At 44.4% G+C, this 19,558-nt stretch overlaps 3 protein-coding genes across 3 annotated transcripts in view; 1 reads left to right on the top strand and 2 right to left on the bottom strand.

Moving 5' to 3' along the window:
- Positions 1–1,017: 1,017 nt before the first annotated feature.
- LOC109641989 (clathrin heavy chain linker domain-containing protein 1) lies at positions 1,018–6,738 on the bottom strand. Its single transcript, XM_020106606.2, has 12 exons — positions 6,679–6,738; positions 6,259–6,357; positions 5,135–5,322; positions 4,940–5,028; positions 4,173–4,371; positions 3,879–3,991; positions 3,237–3,336; positions 3,058–3,164; positions 2,693–2,864; positions 2,419–2,621; positions 2,113–2,292; positions 1,018–1,970 (listed from the first exon to the last, which is right to left on the bottom strand). The coding sequence occupies exons 1-12, from the start codon at positions 6,736–6,738 to the stop codon at positions 1,774–1,776; spliced, it is 1,707 nt and encodes a 568-aa protein (XP_019962165.2). The 3' UTR covers positions 1,018–1,773.
- On the top strand, positions 6,318–8,630 carry rps27a (ribosomal protein S27a). Its single transcript, XM_020106609.2, has 6 exons — positions 6,318–6,764; positions 6,873–6,935; positions 7,426–7,480; positions 8,022–8,107; positions 8,197–8,328; positions 8,435–8,630. The coding sequence occupies exons 2-6, from the start codon at positions 6,888–6,890 to the stop codon at positions 8,582–8,584; spliced, it is 471 nt and encodes a 156-aa protein (XP_019962168.1). The 5' UTR covers positions 6,318–6,764; positions 6,873–6,887; the 3' UTR covers positions 8,585–8,630.
- A 1,256-nt stretch (positions 8,631–9,886) lies between these two features.
- The window catches only part of LOC109641990 (bone morphogenetic protein receptor type-1A), a 35,822-nt gene continuing 26,150 nt past the window's right edge, over positions 9,887–19,558 (bottom strand). The window contains exons 4-13 of the mRNA XM_020106608.2: positions 14,642–14,804; positions 14,389–14,491; positions 14,184–14,283; positions 13,986–14,073; positions 13,632–13,767; positions 12,962–13,154; positions 12,408–12,705; positions 12,061–12,236; positions 11,814–11,944; positions 9,887–11,645 (exon numbers count right to left, since the gene is read on the bottom strand). Coding sequence (XP_019962167.1) covers positions 11,520–11,645; positions 11,814–11,944; positions 12,061–12,236; positions 12,408–12,705; positions 12,962–13,154; positions 13,632–13,767; positions 13,986–14,073; positions 14,184–14,283; positions 14,389–14,491; positions 14,642–14,804 — 1,514 coding nt within the window. The 3' untranslated portion in view covers positions 9,887–11,519. The remainder of the gene's footprint in view (positions 11,646–11,813; positions 11,945–12,060; positions 12,237–12,407; positions 12,706–12,961; positions 13,155–13,631; positions 13,768–13,985; positions 14,074–14,183; positions 14,284–14,388; positions 14,492–14,641; positions 14,805–19,558) is intronic.

The raw sequence follows: 19,558 nt of genomic DNA, 5'->3' as shown, positions 1-19,558 counted from the left end.
TCTGTACCCTTCAGTACACACACACACACAAACACACACACACACACACACACCTTGTCAAACTTAATCTCTCTAGCCCCCCCACCCCCCCAACAAACCCATGACTGAGGGTATCAAGAATGGGCATGTGGTGTGTGTGTGTGTGTGTGTTGATTCCAGTGGATGTTTCCATCGTGGATTAAGTCTCATGGAGATATATTTCTGCTGTGTGAGGCATGATGGTGTTGAATTGTGTGTGTGTGTGTGTGTGTGTGTGTGTGTGAGTTATAAATACCCAGGCATCAGTTGCATGGAAAGTTAAAAATGCTGTGTAACACCCCCCCACACACACACACACACCTCTGAGGCTGGTGTTGTTATTTTTGTGAGGACCATTCTGAGTTTGACTCTTCGTCCTCAGTGTAAAATCACACCTGAGATCTGCTCCACACATGAACATGAACCTCAGACGACTCAGCCACGTCTCACATCTGGAGACTCGTTGAGGTTTGATGGCGTCTCACCCCTCACAGTGGCATCCTGGGAGAAGTAGACGGGGTTTGAAAGTGACAGTGACAGAGAGAGAAAATAAGCTGTGTCATGCTGGGTCAGCATCTCTCACTCTCCCCTCTCACTCTTACTCTCTCTCTCTCTCTCACACACACACACACACACACACACTTCAGGAGATCAATATGATGTGGTGAAGTCAGGCAGTTGTGAATCAGCACCTTTGCATCTTTTTCCCTCTTCGTTCAGTTGTTTTTATCTCATCGTCTTTGTGCTTCAAACGGTCACTTCATGGAGAGAGAGAGGGAGAGAGAGAGAGGGAGAGAGAGGGAGAGAGAGAGAGAGAGGGAGAGAGAGGGAGAGAGAGAGAGAGGGAGAGAGAGGGAGAGAGAGAACCCCTCCAACCTCTGCTCCTCTCATCAAATTTCCAGAACCTCTCTCAGCATCACTTCAGTGAGAAACATAACTTCACTGTGTATTTAGTTGGTGAAAGTACCTAGAGGAATAAAACAGTGCAAAGACTTAACAAAGTATTTTACTACATCACTGGTTTAATATCAGTGACTTTTACAGTTATAGTTCCGTCTCAGTATTATTCTGGTTGTAATGTTATTATAAGTTTTGTCTCGTGTAAAACCTTTAGAATGAAAAGGATCACAGGTTCGATGCTGTGGGACAATGGTAACTGTTTTCTAATCTAGTAATGACGTCATTCAATCATGAGGAATGATTGGTTAATCTAAATAACAGTAGATTGTGTCTCTGCTCTCATTGGTTGTACATTTCACCACATGACATCATCTTCTTTCTTCTTACAGTGACATCATGATGAGATCATTCCTACTATGTGACCATAAAGTATTTTTAACCTGTATAAGCTTCAGGTCATGTCAGGATGGGATTGATGTCATCATTATCATTATCATTATCATTATTATTATTATTATAATTACTGATTTCTTTCCTTTTATATTTTAAGGCCGCTTTGCTCTCAGCTTCAGTTTGTGAACCTGTTCTCCCCCTGCTGGCCATTGGTCGCCAGTGTTTCAGCTTTTCCTTTGTCTGAGTCATTTCACTGACACCAGCTAAAGGTTAAAGGTTAAAGGTCAGGGAGCACAGAGACCGGCAATGATGACGACTGGTTCAGAAATGTTAACAACTGGACTGAATCTGACAGAAGATCCAGAGTCCGTCCACGTTTCAGCTTTTACACAACAACCACAATCTGTGTGAGGAAGAGGAGTATTCTGTGTTGTTGTGTCGGAGGACATTCATGCTCCGTCTTCACAGGAAGACATGTTCCATGAGACGGGCTCCCTCCAGGTCCGGGGATAGGACTCTGGTCCTGCTCTGGTCCAGAAGGACAGACATGACGGTCCGGTTCAAGTCGGGTCGTTTCAGCTCAGAGCACAGTGACGCAACATGGATCCAAACGTCCACCGATGAGTCACTGTCCTCCAGAATCACATTCTCCAAAACCCCTGAGAGGACGGAGACACAGAGGTCACGAGATTCATTGTCAGTTGCACCAGGGGGCAGTAGAGACTTCACTTTAGGAGCTGTCAGGTTGTTAATCTTTATTTACAGTGTGTAGTTCAGATGATTGTCCGTGTGTGGACGCACCTCGGCTGACGAAACTGTCCAGGAGCTGCAGCGCTAACAATCCATGATGAGGGTCAACCAGCAGAGTGGAACAGGCCCTGCCCACTGACAAGATGGCCGACCAGCCCCTGCACCGAGGCTCCGTCAACAGCTGGAGGAGGGAGAGGCTGGGCGAGCGACACAGAACCCAAATAAAGTCGTCTGAGAGAGAGAGAGAGAGAGAGAGAGAGAGAGACATTTGTGGAAGTGATAAAAGCTGAGACACACACACACACACACACACACACACACACACACACACACACACACACACACACACACACACACCAGCTGTGAGGTCCTTGCAGTGGTGCATGAACTTGGCGGCGCTGTGGACGAGGCCTCTCCTGCACATGCTCAGTGCCGTCTTCCTGTTCAGCCCACAGGCCTCGAACACGACGGTGGCCAACGCCAGACACAGGTCGGCCACGCTGGCGTTTTCCAGGGCGTGCTCCACAAGGACGTCGCCGAGGTGTTCAGAAAAGACGAGTCTGAGAAGAGAAAGACCTGAAACACCAGCAGGGACACTTCTCTCTCTCTGGTGATTGGTTGACGTGCTCACTTGTTCTGGGTGATGGCGTGGGTGACGAGCTGCGAGGCACCGTGACACAGGGCGAAGAGGACGCAGTGCAGGGAGAGAGGAGCCGACAGCGGGACGCCCGGGGGGGCGGTGATCAGGAGGGACTGGAAGAAGAGGAGGAGAGGGGGGACTGACCCCGGGGCGGCCGTCACACCTGAGAGGAGAGAAAACCGAATGAGACGTCCACACCTGAAAACACACGTCACATGACCGTTCACGTAAACTGGTCATGTGATTCAAATTATGACTGTAAAACTAATCAGGAGGAGAGTCTGTGTCATCGTTTACAAAAGTCTAGAGTGTGTGTGTGTGTGTGTGTGTGTGTGTGTGTGTGTGTGTGTGTTGACCTTTAAACATCTCCATGGTGTCGACGTTCCTCAGGACTCCTTCAGGAGATCTGGCGGCAACGAGAGCAGCTTCCTCGTACTGAGCCGAGTCAAAGAGCTCAGCGAACCTGAACGAGAGGAGAGATATTCAGAGAGAGTTCAGACGAACGTTCCCACAAACTCGTCTGTGAACGCAGCACCTGTCCAGGTGATCTGCCACGAGGTCGGACTCGTCCACTCCGGTCGGCTCTTCGTTCCCAAACAGCTCGGGACTGAAGCTGCGGCTGTCATCGTCCGTCACTGCAGAACGATCAGAAGAAGAGTTTGAGTCCAGTCGTATTTTAATCTAATGATCCAATAAAAAGGTCTGAGAACACGAGAACACTGAGGCTTCGTGTCAGTGTTTTGTTGAAGAGGTCAAACAGGTTCTGGAAGGTTTGTTTTGTCCGTCACATTTGACCATCTTGGTTTTTTGAAACCAGAAGTAACCATATTTGGAGGAGGGGGGGTGGAGCCTGCTTGATGATGAATTAGCTGTCAATCACACTGTGGTCCCCCCCCCCACTACATCCGGTTCTTTCTGGTCTGTTTGACTCTAAATGATCTTAATTGATAAATGAACATCAGCTGTTTGAAGACTCTAAACTAGAGACTGAGACAAAACCTCCTGAGGACAAAGTTTACCGACGCTCTAAAGTGAGAAGAGACATTTTCTATAGAAACTACCAGTGCCCCCTGCTGGTCATCACGGGACCATACAGGTTTCAGAAACCAGAGTCTCCATCCATTTTGTATTCACTGTGGTCAGATTAAATCTAAATGCGTTGACATCAGTGTCTCACCGCTGGTCTGTCTGATGTTCTCCAGTGTAGAACCCAGGAGTTCCTCCAGCGGAACCTGCTCCTGCTCCTCCCAGCGAGACAAATGGTCAGACACAAATCTCAGACGCTTGAATCTGCGACAGAAAGAAAAACAACGTCCACATGAAACCGTCTACATCAAGATGTTTTCATGAGAGCCCAAGATTTTGATTGTTTTTAAAACTATAACTATTTTCGTGTCTTCGTCTTAAAGCTGGTTAAATATTCCTGAACTCAGTCGACACACAGAGCAGCAGCAGCAGCTTTGACTCTTACAGAACTTTCAGCCGATTGTTCTCTGTGCTCAGCTCTTCTCTGTGGTACTCGGCGGTCTGCAGCTCGGCGTCTAGCCGACCTTTGACCTCCAGAGAGACGCAGCGACTCTTCCTGTCCAGCAGAGCAGCTCTCTGGGCCTCGAGACGCCTCAGGTGCTCGTCCAGAGCCTCAGGATCCTCGGACTCAGCCACAGTCAAACCTGAGAGAACAAGTGGTGACGCAGACTCAGTCTCTCAGTTAAGAAGTGGACGGACAACGAGACGGTGGACACAGACAAACAGACGACTCAACAAAGAGAAACACAGAATGAAAGAAAGAGAGAATTCATTTCAAATCTCTTCGTGGTGGTTTTGAGTCTTTAGAGTTGTTTTTCATCCATCGCTTGTGGTTTTCAGTATCTTTGTCGTCTTTTTTTGTGTTTTTTGCTGCTGTCAGACTTTGAACTGAAGTTCAGACATTTTCCTGAAATAAAAGTTCATGTCTATTATAGCTGTTGTTCTTCTTTGGAGTCTTTGGAGTAAGTTTGTTTCTTGACTTTCCAACAAGAAGTTCCAAGAGTTTCTTTAAACTAAAGTCATGTGTTTGTTCTACGACTGTCGGTTAACACACAGCTGCTCCTCTCACTGTGACGCTTTACTCGACTGATCATTGGACGACATGTAGCCTGAAACTTGACAAGTGGAGATTTGTATTTTTGGTACATTTCATTACATTACAGATATTTGTGAAATACAGTGCAACATATAAAACACAGTCAGGTGTAATACCTGGAATCCACGAGCTCTGCCCTTCAGATGATTTCTGTCTCTTCTTCTCCTCTTGGAGGTTTGATGTTTCACTCTGAAGGTCAGAGATCCTGGACACAAACAAACGGTTGTTCATTTACAACATGATGATTCTTTTCCTTGTCTGTCCCATGAAATAAAGAAATGAAATATGAACGCTGTGATTCACTCACTAACCTGACCCTCAGCTGCTCGGCTCTCCTCTGGCAGGTCCTCAATGATTTTGGAAGTGACGTTAATGATGCCACAGTCCTCTGAGTCTTCCTGCCTTCATCCTCCCTCCTCTTCAGCTCACTGATGACGTCCTCGTACTCGGTCTTTATGGTCAACAGGAGTCTCTTATAGGTCGTCGCTCGACCAATCACCTGTCAGAATCGTGAGGAGGAGGATTGATCTGTTTTGACGACTGGTTTAACGATAGACTGAAGAAATAAATATGGAACAAAAAGTACTAATTAATACTAATATATAGTAAAAGTTGCCAAACCATTTTCTATCAATTATAAGTTGCTGTATTGTCTTTGAGGTTATTCTGGTGAACTTCAAATCGGATTTAAATCTTATTACAGCTGGTTTCTTGTAGTTTTGATGTTTTTGTTCCAGCGTCTCTGTTTGCAGACGTGTCGTGATGTTAGTGAACGATTAACTTACCACGATTAAACATTATAAATACTTTATTATAGTATATTATTAAACATTATAAAGACTTATTATAGTATATTATTAAACATTATAAGGACTTTATTATATTGAATTATTAAACATTATAAAGACTTATTATAGTATATTATTAAACATTATAAAGACTTTATTATATTATATTATTAAACATTATAAATACTTATTATAGTATATTATTAAACATTATAAATACTTTACTATATTATATTATTAAACATTATAAGGACTTTATTATATTATATTATTAAACATTATAAGGACTTTATTATATTATATTATTAAACATTATAAAGACTTATTATAGTATATTATTAAACATTATAAGGACTTTATTATATTGAATTATTGAACATTATAAAGACTTATTATATTATATTATTAAACATTATAAGGACTTTATTATATTATATTATTAAACATTATAAAGACTTATTATATTATATTATTAAACATTATAAGGACTTTATTATATTATATTATTAAACATTATAAAGACTTTATTATATTATATTATTAAATATTATAAAGACTTATTATATTATATTATTAAACATTATAAAGACTTTATTATAGTATATTATTAAACATTATAAGGACTTTATCATAATATATTACATCACCTTGTTGAAGACGGAGCGACAGATGATGAAGCGCTGCTCCTCCTCCTCCTCCTCCTCCTCCTCCTCCTCTTCCTCCTCTTGAACCAAACTTTCCTCTGTCTGGAACAATCGAGTGAAAAGTTAAAACTCTGAGTTGTGAAGTTTTCTTGTCCTTCGGCTCCAACTTCTTCATCATTTCTTCTCTTTTATTTTTTCTTCTGAACGTCGACGCTTTTTCCTGGGACGCCATTTCTTTTTTTTAAAGCGTTGCCATGGTTACCGTGAAAACCACAGCGACGAGGCGATTCCTTCGTTTTTTATTTAATTCATTTTGAATATTTGTAAAATGTGACATTAAAATTAATCCGAACGCAAAAGACTCGATAACAAAATCAAATATGATAAAAAAGTGATTTTTCGACCAGGCGCTGAGAGGGACACCTGCTCCGTGCAGACGCGGGCAGAAAACCCCGTGTCTGGCTGAGGAGGACCTCTTCTCATGCTCCGCCATTAGCCGAGCAGCTGCGGTAAGAACGAGCTCCGCGTCGAACCCACAAATATCACGACCCCGCTCCGTCTCCCTGAAGCCCGAGTCCCCGCAGGGAGTCTAACCTCTGCTCTCTGTCCTCCCGCAGGTCTCCGGCGCCACGATGCAGATTTTCGTCAAAACCCTCACGGGGAAGACCATCACCCTCGAGGTGGGTGAGCCGGGCCGGGGGGGAGGAGGAGGCCGCGGCCGCTGCCCTCACCTCCCCGGAAACAGATCGAGCTAATGTCGCTGACGGTCCAAAGTTAGTTTGTTGTCAGAGTTCAGACTTGAGCTCAAGCGTCAGAGTTTAAACTCGACTGAGCTCAAGCTGCCGCTCACATGCTAATGTCGTTAGCTGCGGGAGAGAGAGAAGCTACGTGGCTAAGCTAGCTGCGGAGAACCGTAAACACGTGTGGAGACCCAGAGTCTGATCACGTCACTGATTTTAAATTCACGTTTTAAATTCATCTGAACTTCACGTGATGTGATCTGAGTTTTCTACTGATCACGTGACGAGTTTGATCCGAGTTAAGCTCGCTCATGTGACGTCAGACTGAGCGTCACTGTTATATTTCTATATATTCATATTTCCTGTTCTCGCTCTTAAACTCTTTGTTTTCATGAGTCTCAGTGAAGCTGCTTGTGTCTGTGTCCCACAGGTTGAACCGTCAGATACTATTGAAAATGTTAAAGCTAAGATCCAGGACAAAGAGGGTGAGTTTGGAACTGAAGATTAATTCTCTGATCGTTTTAAATGTTGGAGTCAGAGCAGCTGATCGATGACTGATCCTCTGAGTGATGATCGGTGGTTTGAAGGTTTCGTGTCACTGTTAAATGTTGGATATCTTCTGTTCTGATGTAAAGCACCGTCAGTTTGTCTTTACTTCATCTGTCTTTTAATAACTTGTAGGTTGAAGGATTTGAAGTAAAAATACTCAGGACATGAAGTTGTTCGTGTTAAATACATTTTCTGTTTTTATTAACAAAGTACATTTAAAAGCTTGCGACTGATTCATTCTGTTTATTGATTCTGTGAAACCTTTTTCTATAACTGGAGATTTCAGGTTTTCACTGTTTGAACAAATGTAACTTAAAGAAAATTCATCTGTCGACTTGTGATCAACCATCAGATGAACTTAGAGAAAAGTTGTTTCTGTGGAGAGCATTCTGGGAGTTGTAGTTTTCACAGCTGTGATGTTCAGACGAGGCGTCGGTCCAGTGTCGGTGTTGATTTGTGGTTTTGTCCGTCCGGCAGGAATCCCTCCTGATCAGCAGAGGTTGATCTTCGCTGGAAAGCAGCTGGAGGACGGACGCACGCTGTCCGACTACAACATCCAGAAGGTGAGCTGAGGGCGGAGCCAACTCCTCAAACCATCAGTTCATCGACCGAGTCAGATTCAGTTTACAACTGATGTTAACTGTGATTGCAGGAGTCCACCCTTCACTTGGTGCTGAGGCTGCGTGGTGGTGCCAAGAAGAGGAAGAAGAAGTCCTACACCACCCCCAAGAAGAACAAGCACAAGAGGAAGAAGGTCAAGCTCGCTGTGCTCAAGTACTACAAGGTACAAACTGTTTGCTCACAAGATTTCAGTCTGAAGTAAAGAGATCAAGTTATCGTCAGAGTTCTCAGATTAAATCTTCAGCTCTGAACGTTTTGGTTTTTTTCAGGTGGACGAAAACGGTAAAATCCACCGCCTGAGGCGCGAGTGTCCGGCCGACGAGTGCGGAGCAGGTGTGTTCATGGCGAGTCACTTCGACCGTCACTACTGCGGAAAGTGCTGCCTCACCTACTGCTTCAACAAGCCGGAGGACAAGTAGACGGACTGAAGGCGTTAAACAATAAAGACGGAAATGTTTGACTAAAGATCCAAGACTGTTGTGTTTACTGACCGATGTTCGAGAGAGAAAGTGGATTCAAATCATTCTGATGGTGACACGAGGTCGAGGCTTAAAAAGAACTAGATGAATCTGATGTGGATCATTTATACGTGATTCTAAACTTTAGGTTGTTGATCAACTGGTTTCAGCCTCTGATGTGATCACGTGTAAATAGTTTTATTTTTCAGTTAGTTTTTCAACTTAAAGTAACTAATGTGTCTGAAGCTTCAATTTGTTTCAGAGTGAAAACTTCAAATCAACAGTGAAGCTGAGATTTAGAAAATACTCTGATTGAAAATCAGACACTTGAACTGCTCAGTTAGAAAAATATATCTTGATCAATTCTTCTGATCATTTTGAAAGAAATCAAACGTCAGTGTTTAGATAATTTGGGCAAATTTATCAAACTAAAATAAATTCAGATCAACTCTAACTGAAGTAACTTAAAGGTTCAGTGTGTAAAAGTTTGTGACATCGCGTGTTGAGGTGTCATGTTGCAGCTGAACACCCCCCCCCCCCCCCCCCCCAAACATGAAGAAGAACCAGTGGTTAACTTTAATAGTTATGAAAACACAAAAGGTTTTAGTTCATCCAGTCTAAAAAACATGGCGACCTCCGTTGAGAGGGTCCCCTCCATGTAAATATAAAGTAAATATAAAGTATTTAAATATAAAGGGTCTTTTCTGGGGTAAAGAAAACTACAATTCATATAATTTAGATGAAACAAACTTGTGAAAACTTGAGGATTATTCTACATTAAATTTCTGCCAATAGATCCTCTCACCTAAATCTTACACACTGGAACTTTAATGAAGTATTAAGGTTATTTATTTACTCAAAGACCTAATCAATCATATTAATTGAGTTAAAGCTCTTAATGTTTTTTAACCAAATTAAACTTATTTAGTTCTTTTCTGGGCATAATTCTGTACGTGATGCAAAAAACTAAAATACCAGAGCCTTTAATAGTTCAGTATTTTAAATAGTTATAATATGAACCTGTGTGAAAGATGAGAAACTACATTATACATTTAAACTGCTATAATTTTCATCTTATATAGTAAAATCTTAAACACTTTGATGAAATACGGACTTTGATTTATCTCTGTCTGAAATGTGTTTAAACTTATCTCAGGTCTGTTTCTACAAACTTTCTCTTCTCTGTTCAGACGTGAGTTCCCATGAACCAGCGAAGAGTCAGAAGAAGCAGCAGGTGAAAGAATCAGAGCCGACGCTGAGCGCTTGTGTACTAAAATAAGGTTATTTACTTAAAAATCGTTACATTGGACAGACTGTATACAGAGTTTTCATCTTCCTTGGTAAACTCATAAGGCACCGAACCAGATGCTGTACAAAACAACAACAACATGAGAGATTTACATATTAGAGATTATTCTATACTGGGGCTGTTCTTGCATATTTACTTTAATACAGAGGAAACACTACGTTACTGCTCTTTAATAGCCGCTGTATGAATGGTTAGCTTCTCACACACTGAACATGCACAGCGAGCCAACACGTGCACGTCGTCCTGCTGAGGAGAGAAAACAACGTTTCAGGAAAACGAGTTAGAAACAGTTTCCTGATGATTTTTTTTTTGATGCTGCAGAAACAAAGAAACTGAGTTTTACTTTGATTTTTTACAAGTTTTTTAAAAAAAGTCGGACAAAATGTGACGGGAAGTTGAACCTCGGAGGAACGAGGCGATCGGGAAGAACCAGGATACATCAGGTCACTTTTCGTTTTCTATGTAAAACAGGCTAAACGTACCTTCACTCACGTACCGTGCTCCAGGAAAACTTGCAGGTACTTGTACTGCAGTTTTTCAGTTGAACCAGATTTTTTTTAAAGAAATGTTGGAAAAGAAATTGAATCCTTTGTGTCACATGACTTCAGCTGACGCCTCTTTATGACTCTAAACTAGTAATCTCCTGACAGACGGACAGAGACACAGACAGACAGACGGACAGAGACACAGACAGACGGACACAGACAGACAGAAACACAGACGGACAGACACAGACAGAAACACAGACAGACGGACAGACACAGACAGACAGAGACACAGACAGACGGACAGAGACAAAGACAGACAGACGGACACAGACAGACAGAGACACAGACAGACAGACGGACAGAAACACAGACAGACAGACGGACAGGACGGGAGACGTCTCCGCGGTGACTCCATCGTCTCCAGTCAACGTCTCTTGAGGAGGCGGATGGACGTCAGCACCACTGCAGCAGTGTTCTGTTTCTAAACTCTTCTTATGAGGAGGCACGGCAGCTAACGATAACATTTATTTACACGTTAAAATTCACATATTATAATAGTACCTTATTTTTCTTTCATAATAAACTCTACTGTAAGAGTGGAGATATATTTCAATATGGCAGGAGAACTCAGTCCTGAAGAGAAAATTAAAATACAGATAAAAAGGCATTTCGATGTTTTTTTTGAAACAGGCAGACGAGGAGGAGGAGGAAGAGGAGGAAGAGGAGGGTCCTTAAAAAACTTTTTATCCACCAGCAGGAAGAGCCCCGCCCCCTGCATCTCCTCTCCCCTCCACAAGGAGGCGCCATCAAAATTATTTAATCGTCTGTTTGGCTTTCACAGAAAGCGTCAAACGCGGCACAGGAAGAGGAGGAAGAGGAAGGACTCCACATCTGTTTCCAGCTGATGGACTGAAGCAGGAGGAGGAGGAGGAGGGAGGAGGCGTCCAACAGTTCAGCCCTGAGACGGGTCCTTTATTTTAAAATCTCCCAACGTCTCCTCCTCCTCCTCGTGATGAAGGGCGAGCCTGAGGCGGCCGGTCCGGTCTGATCCGGTCCAGGTCAGAATGGATCTGGCGGCGGAGGTGGGACGAGGACGAGGTCAGATCTTGATGTCCTGAGACTCCACCATCTTGGCGAGCGTCTTCTTCACTCTGAGGATGGTGAGGCGGGAGGCGGGGTTATGAGCCCAGCACTCGGACATCAGCTTCAGCATTGCTCGAAGGCACTGCGGAAACACCGACAGCACACAGTCAGACAAACACCTATTGTCCCCCTTGTGGAGAAGTGACGTTACTGCACTCTACAAATAATCCTACAAACAGTGGAGATACAGAAACTGAACGTTCAGCGTCTTGAAGTGTTGAAGATGATAAACCAACACGCTGGGTCTCACCTCGTCGCTGTTCCATCGGTTGGACACCGTTGGTCGAAGCCCTTTAACACACACGACCTCCAGCATGTCTTCGTACGACGGGTCAGACGGAACCATCTCATAGTACGGCAGCTGGTAGTCCTCCACGATGCCTGAACCCAGACCCAACAGAACCTTTACCAACGTGTCTTTACAGAAACTCATAACAAACTCTGGAACAAAGTGACTCTGTGTGTGTGTGTGTGTGTGTGTGTGTGTGTGTGTGTACCTCCGGTGACGCAGCGTCGGGCCATCTCCCAGATGACGAGGCCGTAGCTGTACATGTCGGCCATGATGTAGGCCTGGAAGTGGTTCTTGTTGAGGCTCTCGTCCAGGACCTCGGGGGCCATGTAGCGTCTCGTCCCCACTCGGGTGCTCAGAGGGATGTCCACCTCGTTGGTGTCGCTACGGCAACACAAACAATCAGTGGCGTTAAAACAAGGCGTCGCTAATGAAGACGTCCCCTTTGTGCTTTAAAGTGTCATCAGACCAAATTACTTGATTCAAAGTGACGTCTTCCAACATCCAGAACATAAAAAATTAAATTTATTCTTTAACGATGTTTATTTTCTCAACCTGTTGAACTTGACGGCGAGGCCGAGGTCTGCGATGCAGCAGGTCCCGTTCTTCTTGATCAGGATGTTCTTGCTCTTCAGGTCTCGGTGGGCGATGGCCGGTTTGCCCTGCGTGCCGTAGATCTCCGTGTGGAGGTGGCAGAGGCCGCAGGCGGCCGAGTACGCCAGTCGCAGAAGAGCCTGCGTGTCCAGCGTGGTCAGCTTCAGGTAGTCGTACAGCGAGCCGCTCTCGTGGAAGTCGGTGATGAGGAAGAGCTGCGTGAAAGCGCCTGTTCCTTTAATGTCGGCCGCGATGAAGCCTGTGGGGGGAGGGGGGAGATGAGTGACAGGTGAGACCTCCAGCGATGAGCCGCCGCAGGAAACGTTATCGTCAGATCAGATCCGGAGTCTGACGGTTCTGACGAGATGTTTGTCGCTGCTCTAAACTTTTAAGAATATTATTTTCGTGCTGAACATTATTTTCTTGTTTCAGTGAAACTTTCCAAAGATTCAAAACGACGAGGAAACACTTTGCTTTTAAAAGAAACCGGCTGAGTGAGACGACTGTGACGGTACCGAGGATGTTCTCGTGTCTCATCAGGACGGTCTGGTAGATCTCCGTCTCTCGGAACCAGCTGGTTTCCTCTCTGGTGAAGAAGACTTTGACGGCCACCTTCTCTCCTCGCCATCGGCCCAGCCACACCTCGCCGTACCGACCTTTGCCGATCTGACGCACCATCTGGATCTGCTTGGCGATGGTCCGCTGCACCTTTGTTTTTTTAATTAAAAATAAAACAACAAAAGAAGAAAACACAGAGTTCTAAAAATCATCTTATGATCATAACCTGAGTTTAAAACATTTAAATATGATAAAAGAAAGAAGATGTTTAACTTGGTTGATTTGGACTTGAGGAATTTATGAGTCTTATTAATTAATTAACAAAACAATCAGCTCATTAATCAATAAATAAAACATTATGATAGAAAGAATATTCAGAGCTGCTCTGTTTCTGAGAAAATCTTATTTAGAAAGGATCTGACATTTTTACAACCATGACTTTTGAAAACGTTTTCTCTGACTAGGAAACAAAAAGTCTCGACTCAGATATTATTCTGCAACAAGCAGAATTCAGCAGTTTCCAGGAGAAACCCAACGACTGCATCATCAACAGTTTTCTCTTTTATTCTCTTTTCGTTGTGTTGTGGTTCAAAACTGCGTCCTCTTGGTGCAGTACTGTGTTCCTACCAGCAGAGGGAGCCCGGAGCCGCTGCCAGAGCTCTGTGACTGGTGGATGAGGTCTTTGAGCGACTCTCCTACAGGGATGAAGACTTCCTGTTCCAGATCGTTATGATACCGCTGACGCTCAGTCTGCCATTTATACCTGACACACACACACACACACACACACACACACACACACACACACAGATTTAGAAGCAGATCTACTGAAGTGTGACTCATGTCAGAAATAATTTGTAAAGTCTCACAAAACCTAAAAATGTGTTTATAACAAAGTCGCGTGCAGATTTACAGAATGAGATAAAGCTTCTGTCTGTTTAATGGATGATCAGTGAGCAGCGGTGGACGGGGAGGTCGAACCTGTAGTAGCAGACGACGGTGACACAGATCAGCGTGCAGCAGCAGACCGTCATCGAGATGAGGAACGCCAGCCAGTGAGGACTTCCTTCTACAGGAGAAGAGAACAGGAGACGATGTGGTTAACGAGGTTAACGAGGTTAACGAGGGTCGACCTCCACCTGATAAACTCCTGAATCAGCTGATCAAAGCCAACGGTACCAGAGGGCGCCTGTGGGGGGAGGGTGGGCTGCAGGTCTCTGTTACAGAAGTCCGTGTTGCAGCACTCGATCGTCCTCCGGGTCTGAGCTTTGGGGGAGTCCTGTCAATCAAAACAATCGTCCAATCAAACAACGACTGACACACGGAAATCTTTTAACCAATAGTCTCTGAACGTGTATGTGTGTGCGAGTGTGCGTGTGTGTACCTTGCACTGGAAGTGTGAGCCTTCATACTTCATACAGCCTGAGGTGAGGATGGCCTCTCCGTGCTCGTCCTCCTCAATGATGGCGAAACACTGACCGTTGGTCCTGAGGAGACGAACACACACATCGTTACATTCATCGTGTGTGTTGGGTCAGAGAGTTGAACTGGTCCTCTCTCTCTCTCTCTGTCTCTCTCTGTCTCTCTGTCTGTCTCTGTCTGTCTCTCTGTCTGTCTCTCTGTCTGTCTCTACTCACTGGCAGGTGTTGTTCGTGGCGTCTTCAGGACAATATCCGGAGCAGTAGCAGCTGAGGAAACGAGCGGCATCCTCTGGTGCGATGGTGGAGTCCTCGCCGAGCCGCCGAGCCTCTGGTTTCACTCCCGTCCCCTGCAGGACGTGGTCTGGGTTCTGACCTGCAGCTGGACGGAGATGAACAAACGTTGGTGAAACAGTGACGATGAGTTCATTTAGATTCAAGTTCAGTTTGAAGACCTGGACTCAGCGACAGGATGGAGCTCAGAGAGCAGACCCCAGGTCAGATTTATCAGTGACTCCTGCTGGAGGTGAAACATTCCTCCTCTATCAGTGGAGGAGGAGGAGGAGGAGGAGGAGAGGTGATGAAGCTCCATATACGGACCAGGAGCTATTTATACTGAGCAGAAACAATGGTGAGAGAATCCTGCTTGTTTCTGCTCATAGTTCTGTTTCTATTCCACTGATGCTGCTTCCTGAACTGAAGCCAGACAGACATGTCCCACACAGAGACATGTCCCAGACAGACATGTCCCACACAGACATGTTCCAGACATGTCCCAGACAGACATGTCCCACACAGACATGTTCCAGACAGACATGTCCCAGACAGAGACATGTCCCAGACATGTTCCAGATAGAGACATGTCCCAGACAGACATGTCCCAAACATGTCCCAGACAGAGACATGTCCCAAACATGTCCCAGACAGAGACATGTCCCAGACAGACATGTTCCAGACATGTCCCAGACAGAGACATGTCCCAGACAGACATGTCCCACACATGTTCTGTATGTGAGATGTTCGTCTGAACATTTTCTGGAGCGGTCCCTGCAGCCTCTTAGTGAAATGATCACATGAGAAACTGTGTCCTCTGTAACTGTGGTGACTTTAGAACATGAAGAACAGTTCGATGGATTTGTTACAGCAGCAGCTCCTCTGGTTCAGGAAGCAGAGGATCATGGGGAATATTTCAGATCAGTGAGTGGGACGACACAGTCGGAGCTCAACACTATGTTTTCACTCAGACACAGAGACCAACAGAGTTAATCGCCACCTGAGGCTGCAGGGGGCGCTGTTGATCAGTGACAGTGACACGGTGTTGCTTTAAAATATGTTTTTTTAAATAGTTTACTTCAAGTTTATTGAATCATTTTGATTTACTGCATCACTGGGGATCTTGAGGACATTTAATATATACAAATAAATAAAAACTCCAAACTCAAATGTTTTGTTTTCAGACATGAATTAAAGTAGTTGAATAGATGTTTGACAGGATTTATCACAGAGAGAGAAAATACTCTTTATTCTTTCAGCTGAGATAAAGGGGTCAGACAGGGAGGAGACGTTTTAATCCCTCCATCCTTCTGACTTCTGTCCATCCCTCTGTTATCAGCCCACCTTTACTGCCTCCTGTTTATCTCCATTCCTTCTCTAATCCCTTGTTGTTTCTCCTTCTCTTCCCATGTGCAGGACAGGCACTCCCTCGCTTCTCCTCTTTTATAGACTGTTCCTCGTCGTTTCTGTTCTCCTCTCTTCAGCTCAGAGTAAAAACACTGCGGTGCGGTGACGAGCATGTTGTCATGTCTGGACTCGAGCTACGTACACTCAGACCAACACTTTGAGCTACCTGGTCGCCACAGCAACAGTCAGTCTGTCTCTTCCCCTGAGAGACATTTGTTGCTGTGGCTCAGAGACGGACGTTCATCCACACCAACATGCTTTAAAAGGAAGACGACCTGTGTCCACACCAGAGTTTCAGCTCCGCATGTCAGATAAACACTTGCGTGTTGATGGGACCAGGAAGTAGATTGTCTCCTCTGCAGTTGGTGTCTTAGTTGCAGAAAATATTACAGACAAGGAACAGTGACGGTGAAAGTAAGAGCAGGGTGGAGAGTCAGCTGACGACTTCCTACAGAGCGCAACTGTTCACGTCACAGGGACTGTGGTGACTCGGGGCGATGTCATCGCACCGGCAGCTGCGAGCCGTCTTTTTAAGTTTTATTTTCAATTTACAGTCAAAGACGCTGGAACAAGAGAATATTCTCGTAATAAAAGAATCTAATCAATTGATCATCTGATTGTTGCAGTTCTCTGGATATTCAAAACACTACAGCTTTAATTGAAGCACACACACAGAACATGAAGCAAAGACGTCCATGTCTTTTGTTTTTGTGGACAATAATATTACTTAAATAATGTAAAGGGTGGTGATCAATGTTTCTGTCGATGAAGTAAAAAAAAAAAAAAGTATTCTGATTATATAGAATGTGTATGTGTGTTTATTTATATTCAACAGGTTGAACTTTTTATTTATATAATATTTCTAACTCTTGTACATCTCTCATTTTTGTAATATTTTAGTTTAGGTTGAACAGATTCTAGATTCTCATAAAAAAACCTTCTCAGACGGCTTCTCCTCATCCCGCCTCCCTCACAACCCGAGTCAGCTGGGATTGGCTCTGAAGTTATGACTGACAGCGGAGAGGAGGGAGGAGAGGGGGAGGGGGGGGTGTTGAGGCTGGAAATGGCTGCTGCTGTTTCTGTGTGTTCCATCCACATGTGTGCTTAATTGTGCCGGCAGTCACAGTGGAGACTGAGGTCTGGCAGAGAGCACGCTGGGTAATCAGACTCTCTCCATGCGCTCTTAAAGTCACAGCGCTGCTTCACTTCTTCAGACTGTTTATTTACACGCAGCCGTATGAGGATCCACCAGCAGGAGCCGTCTGATGCTCTGATCAGCGGCCAAACGACCTTCAGCTCCTCTCAACGTCTGACCAGGAGCAGCGGACGCTCGGTTCGGGGTGTTTTCAGCCGGTGTGGTCTGAAGACACAACGTTAGCTGCTCCGCTCTCGTACAGAGAAACTTAACGACTGTGAGTTAAGTCAACAATGACTCACTGTCTGCAAATATGCAGAGTAATAAAGACGATAAAAGCTCCACAGATGAGAAGTCTTTCTTGAGAAGCTTTTCTTGTCACAAAGAAATTCAAATCCCTCAATTGTAGACTGGAACAAGAAAAACATTTGAAGACGTCTCCTCATCGTCACAGGACTCGATTAATCCACTGATTACTTTACAAATATGTCTTTTTTTTGTAGCTTCGTCTACGTAATGTCTGAAAAAGTGAAAAACATGTTTGTGTCTTCTTTTGTCCAAAGTCCAGAGAACAACATGTACGAGAGAGATGCATCAAATCCTCAACTTTGAGAAGTTGGAGCAAACAAATAATAATAATTTAAAATATTATGGCGGAAATGAAAAGTTACTCAAAGTGTCATTTAAGTTTAAAAGTATTAAATATCATTAATTAGAAAATATATATTGTCTCTGACAATAATCTTTGCTTTGTTTGTAAAACTTCAACTCGTGAAGTAAACTGACGCTCTATCTTCCAGTTGTCTGATTATGTGGTGAAGTAAAAAGTACCACTTCAATAAAACCAAGACGTTCAGTGACTGAGCGAATGTAATGTCACATTCCACCACTGGTAGAAAGGAATGTGGTCGATCCGCTGGGTTAGAGACCGGAGAGCGCTCGTTTCACCTCCTGCTGCTGAAGTTAAAGTGCAGCAGAGGAGGTGAACTGTGCCTTAAGGAGAGACGCTATCTCAAAGTCACAGTTATCTCCTCCTCTGGGTCGGAAACATCCCAAGCACACACCCCGAGGTGATAACCCCCCCCCCCCGTCTACAACGTCATGCACAGTAAAACAAACAAGCGATGTGTAAATACTGTAAATACAAGTAAATACTGTGACATTTGCTCCGAGACAAGGAGACTAAACTCTACATCTGTTGAGGTCGACTCAACTACAAGACACCAAATGTGCAAAGTCCAGACCAAGAAGTGACCGAGTCAGACGTTTAAAAACCAGGACTACTGTCCGTGACGTGTCCCCCGGGGGGGACACATCTGTCTTCTGTCACCTGCAGCTGTTTTCTTCATCCCTGAAATATTTTTAACGGAGCCGCTGAACATGTCTGGTTCATTGGACCTGTTGTTATAGCACGGCTAATGCTAGCTCTGTAACCACAGGCTGTAAATAACGATGGACGACTCGTTTGCATGAGAGTCGGACAGAGAAAGAAGAGAAGCTGAGATTTCACTTGTTACGTCACTTCTGCATCCATCACTTCCCGTCCACAGACAATAAATCTTCCTTATGACCCGATTCTCTTCAGGACAAAACATTTAAGGAACCTAATGATTCATCAATTAATCATGAAATTCAGAGGCAGATGAATCAGATGAATTCATTGGCGGCCGTGCGACTCACATCTCTCAGGTCTGGAATAAAAATCTGGTGAGAAATCAGCGACTCTCCATCTTTACAAGCTGCGACAGGAAAAGTCCAGAGGTGAAATAAACAGTTTCAAAGGGCGAATATGTCTCCGGAGGGACTGAGGGATATTTCCGGAGAACAATGGCTGTTTGGATCATTTAGCGCCGCTGACAGCTCGTACAGTGCCATACAGGAAACGGTTAATGTGCAGGGAGGAAGTGAGAGCGGCAACAATCAGTTGAACAGCTTCCTGCAGGGAGAAGTGGTGGAGTTTGTAAAGAGCTGATACAGCTGCTGAAAGTGGAAGCCTCTCATTTAATACTGTTTACTGGGATTTCTCACTAAACCTCGTCCCTTTCACCCTGAAAAGAAATTACTGACAGAACCAGGTATTTTCACAGTGATTACCAGCTGGTCTCTCACTGTGGACGATGAGTTTTTACGGCCTGGTTCTCTGAAAACAGCTGCTGCTGCAGACGAGGACGACGCTTTGAGAGCGGTGACAGTGAACCTGAGCAGTGACGTTGTATCCGGACACATGGACAATGAGCTGAAAGTCACAAACTCACTCTTACATTTGTTTTCACATAACAGGAGGATAATGTCCAGTCTTCAGTGCAGCTCGCAGAACGATC

This window comes from Paralichthys olivaceus, chromosome 14 (assembly GCF_024713975.1).
Source record: "Paralichthys olivaceus isolate ysfri-2021 chromosome 14, ASM2471397v2, whole genome shotgun sequence".
Lineage (NCBI taxonomy): Eukaryota > Metazoa > Chordata > Actinopteri > Pleuronectiformes > Paralichthyidae > Paralichthys > Paralichthys olivaceus.
Note: the sequence above shows the minus strand (reverse complement) of the source record. Positions and strands in the feature narration are given on the sequence as shown.

Bases quoted from the DNA above. Each gene is read 5' to 3' on its own strand.
- LOC109641989 (XM_020106606.2), bottom strand. From the start codon at position 6,738: ATGAGAAGAGGTCCTCCTCAGCCAGACACGGGGTTTTCTGCCCGCGTC. The intron at 3,992-4,172 runs GTAAGAGTCAAA...TTTCTGTCGCAG, and splicing joins AACAATCGGCTGAAAGTTCT to ATTCAAGCGTCTGAGATTTG. The intron at 2,865-3,057 runs GTCAACACACAC...CTCTCCTCTCAG, and splicing joins CACCATGGAGATGTTTAAAG to GTGTGACGGCCGCCCCGGGG.
- rps27a (XM_020106609.2), top strand. From the start codon at position 6,888: ATGCAGATTTTCGTCAAAACCCTCACGGGGAAGACCATCACCCTCGAG. The intron at 7,481-8,021 runs GTGAGTTTGGAA...TCCGTCCGGCAG, and splicing joins TAAGATCCAGGACAAAGAGG to GAATCCCTCCTGATCAGCAG. The intron at 8,329-8,434 runs GTACAAACTGTT...GGTTTTTTTCAG, and splicing joins CTGTGCTCAAGTACTACAAG to GTGGACGAAAACGGTAAAAT.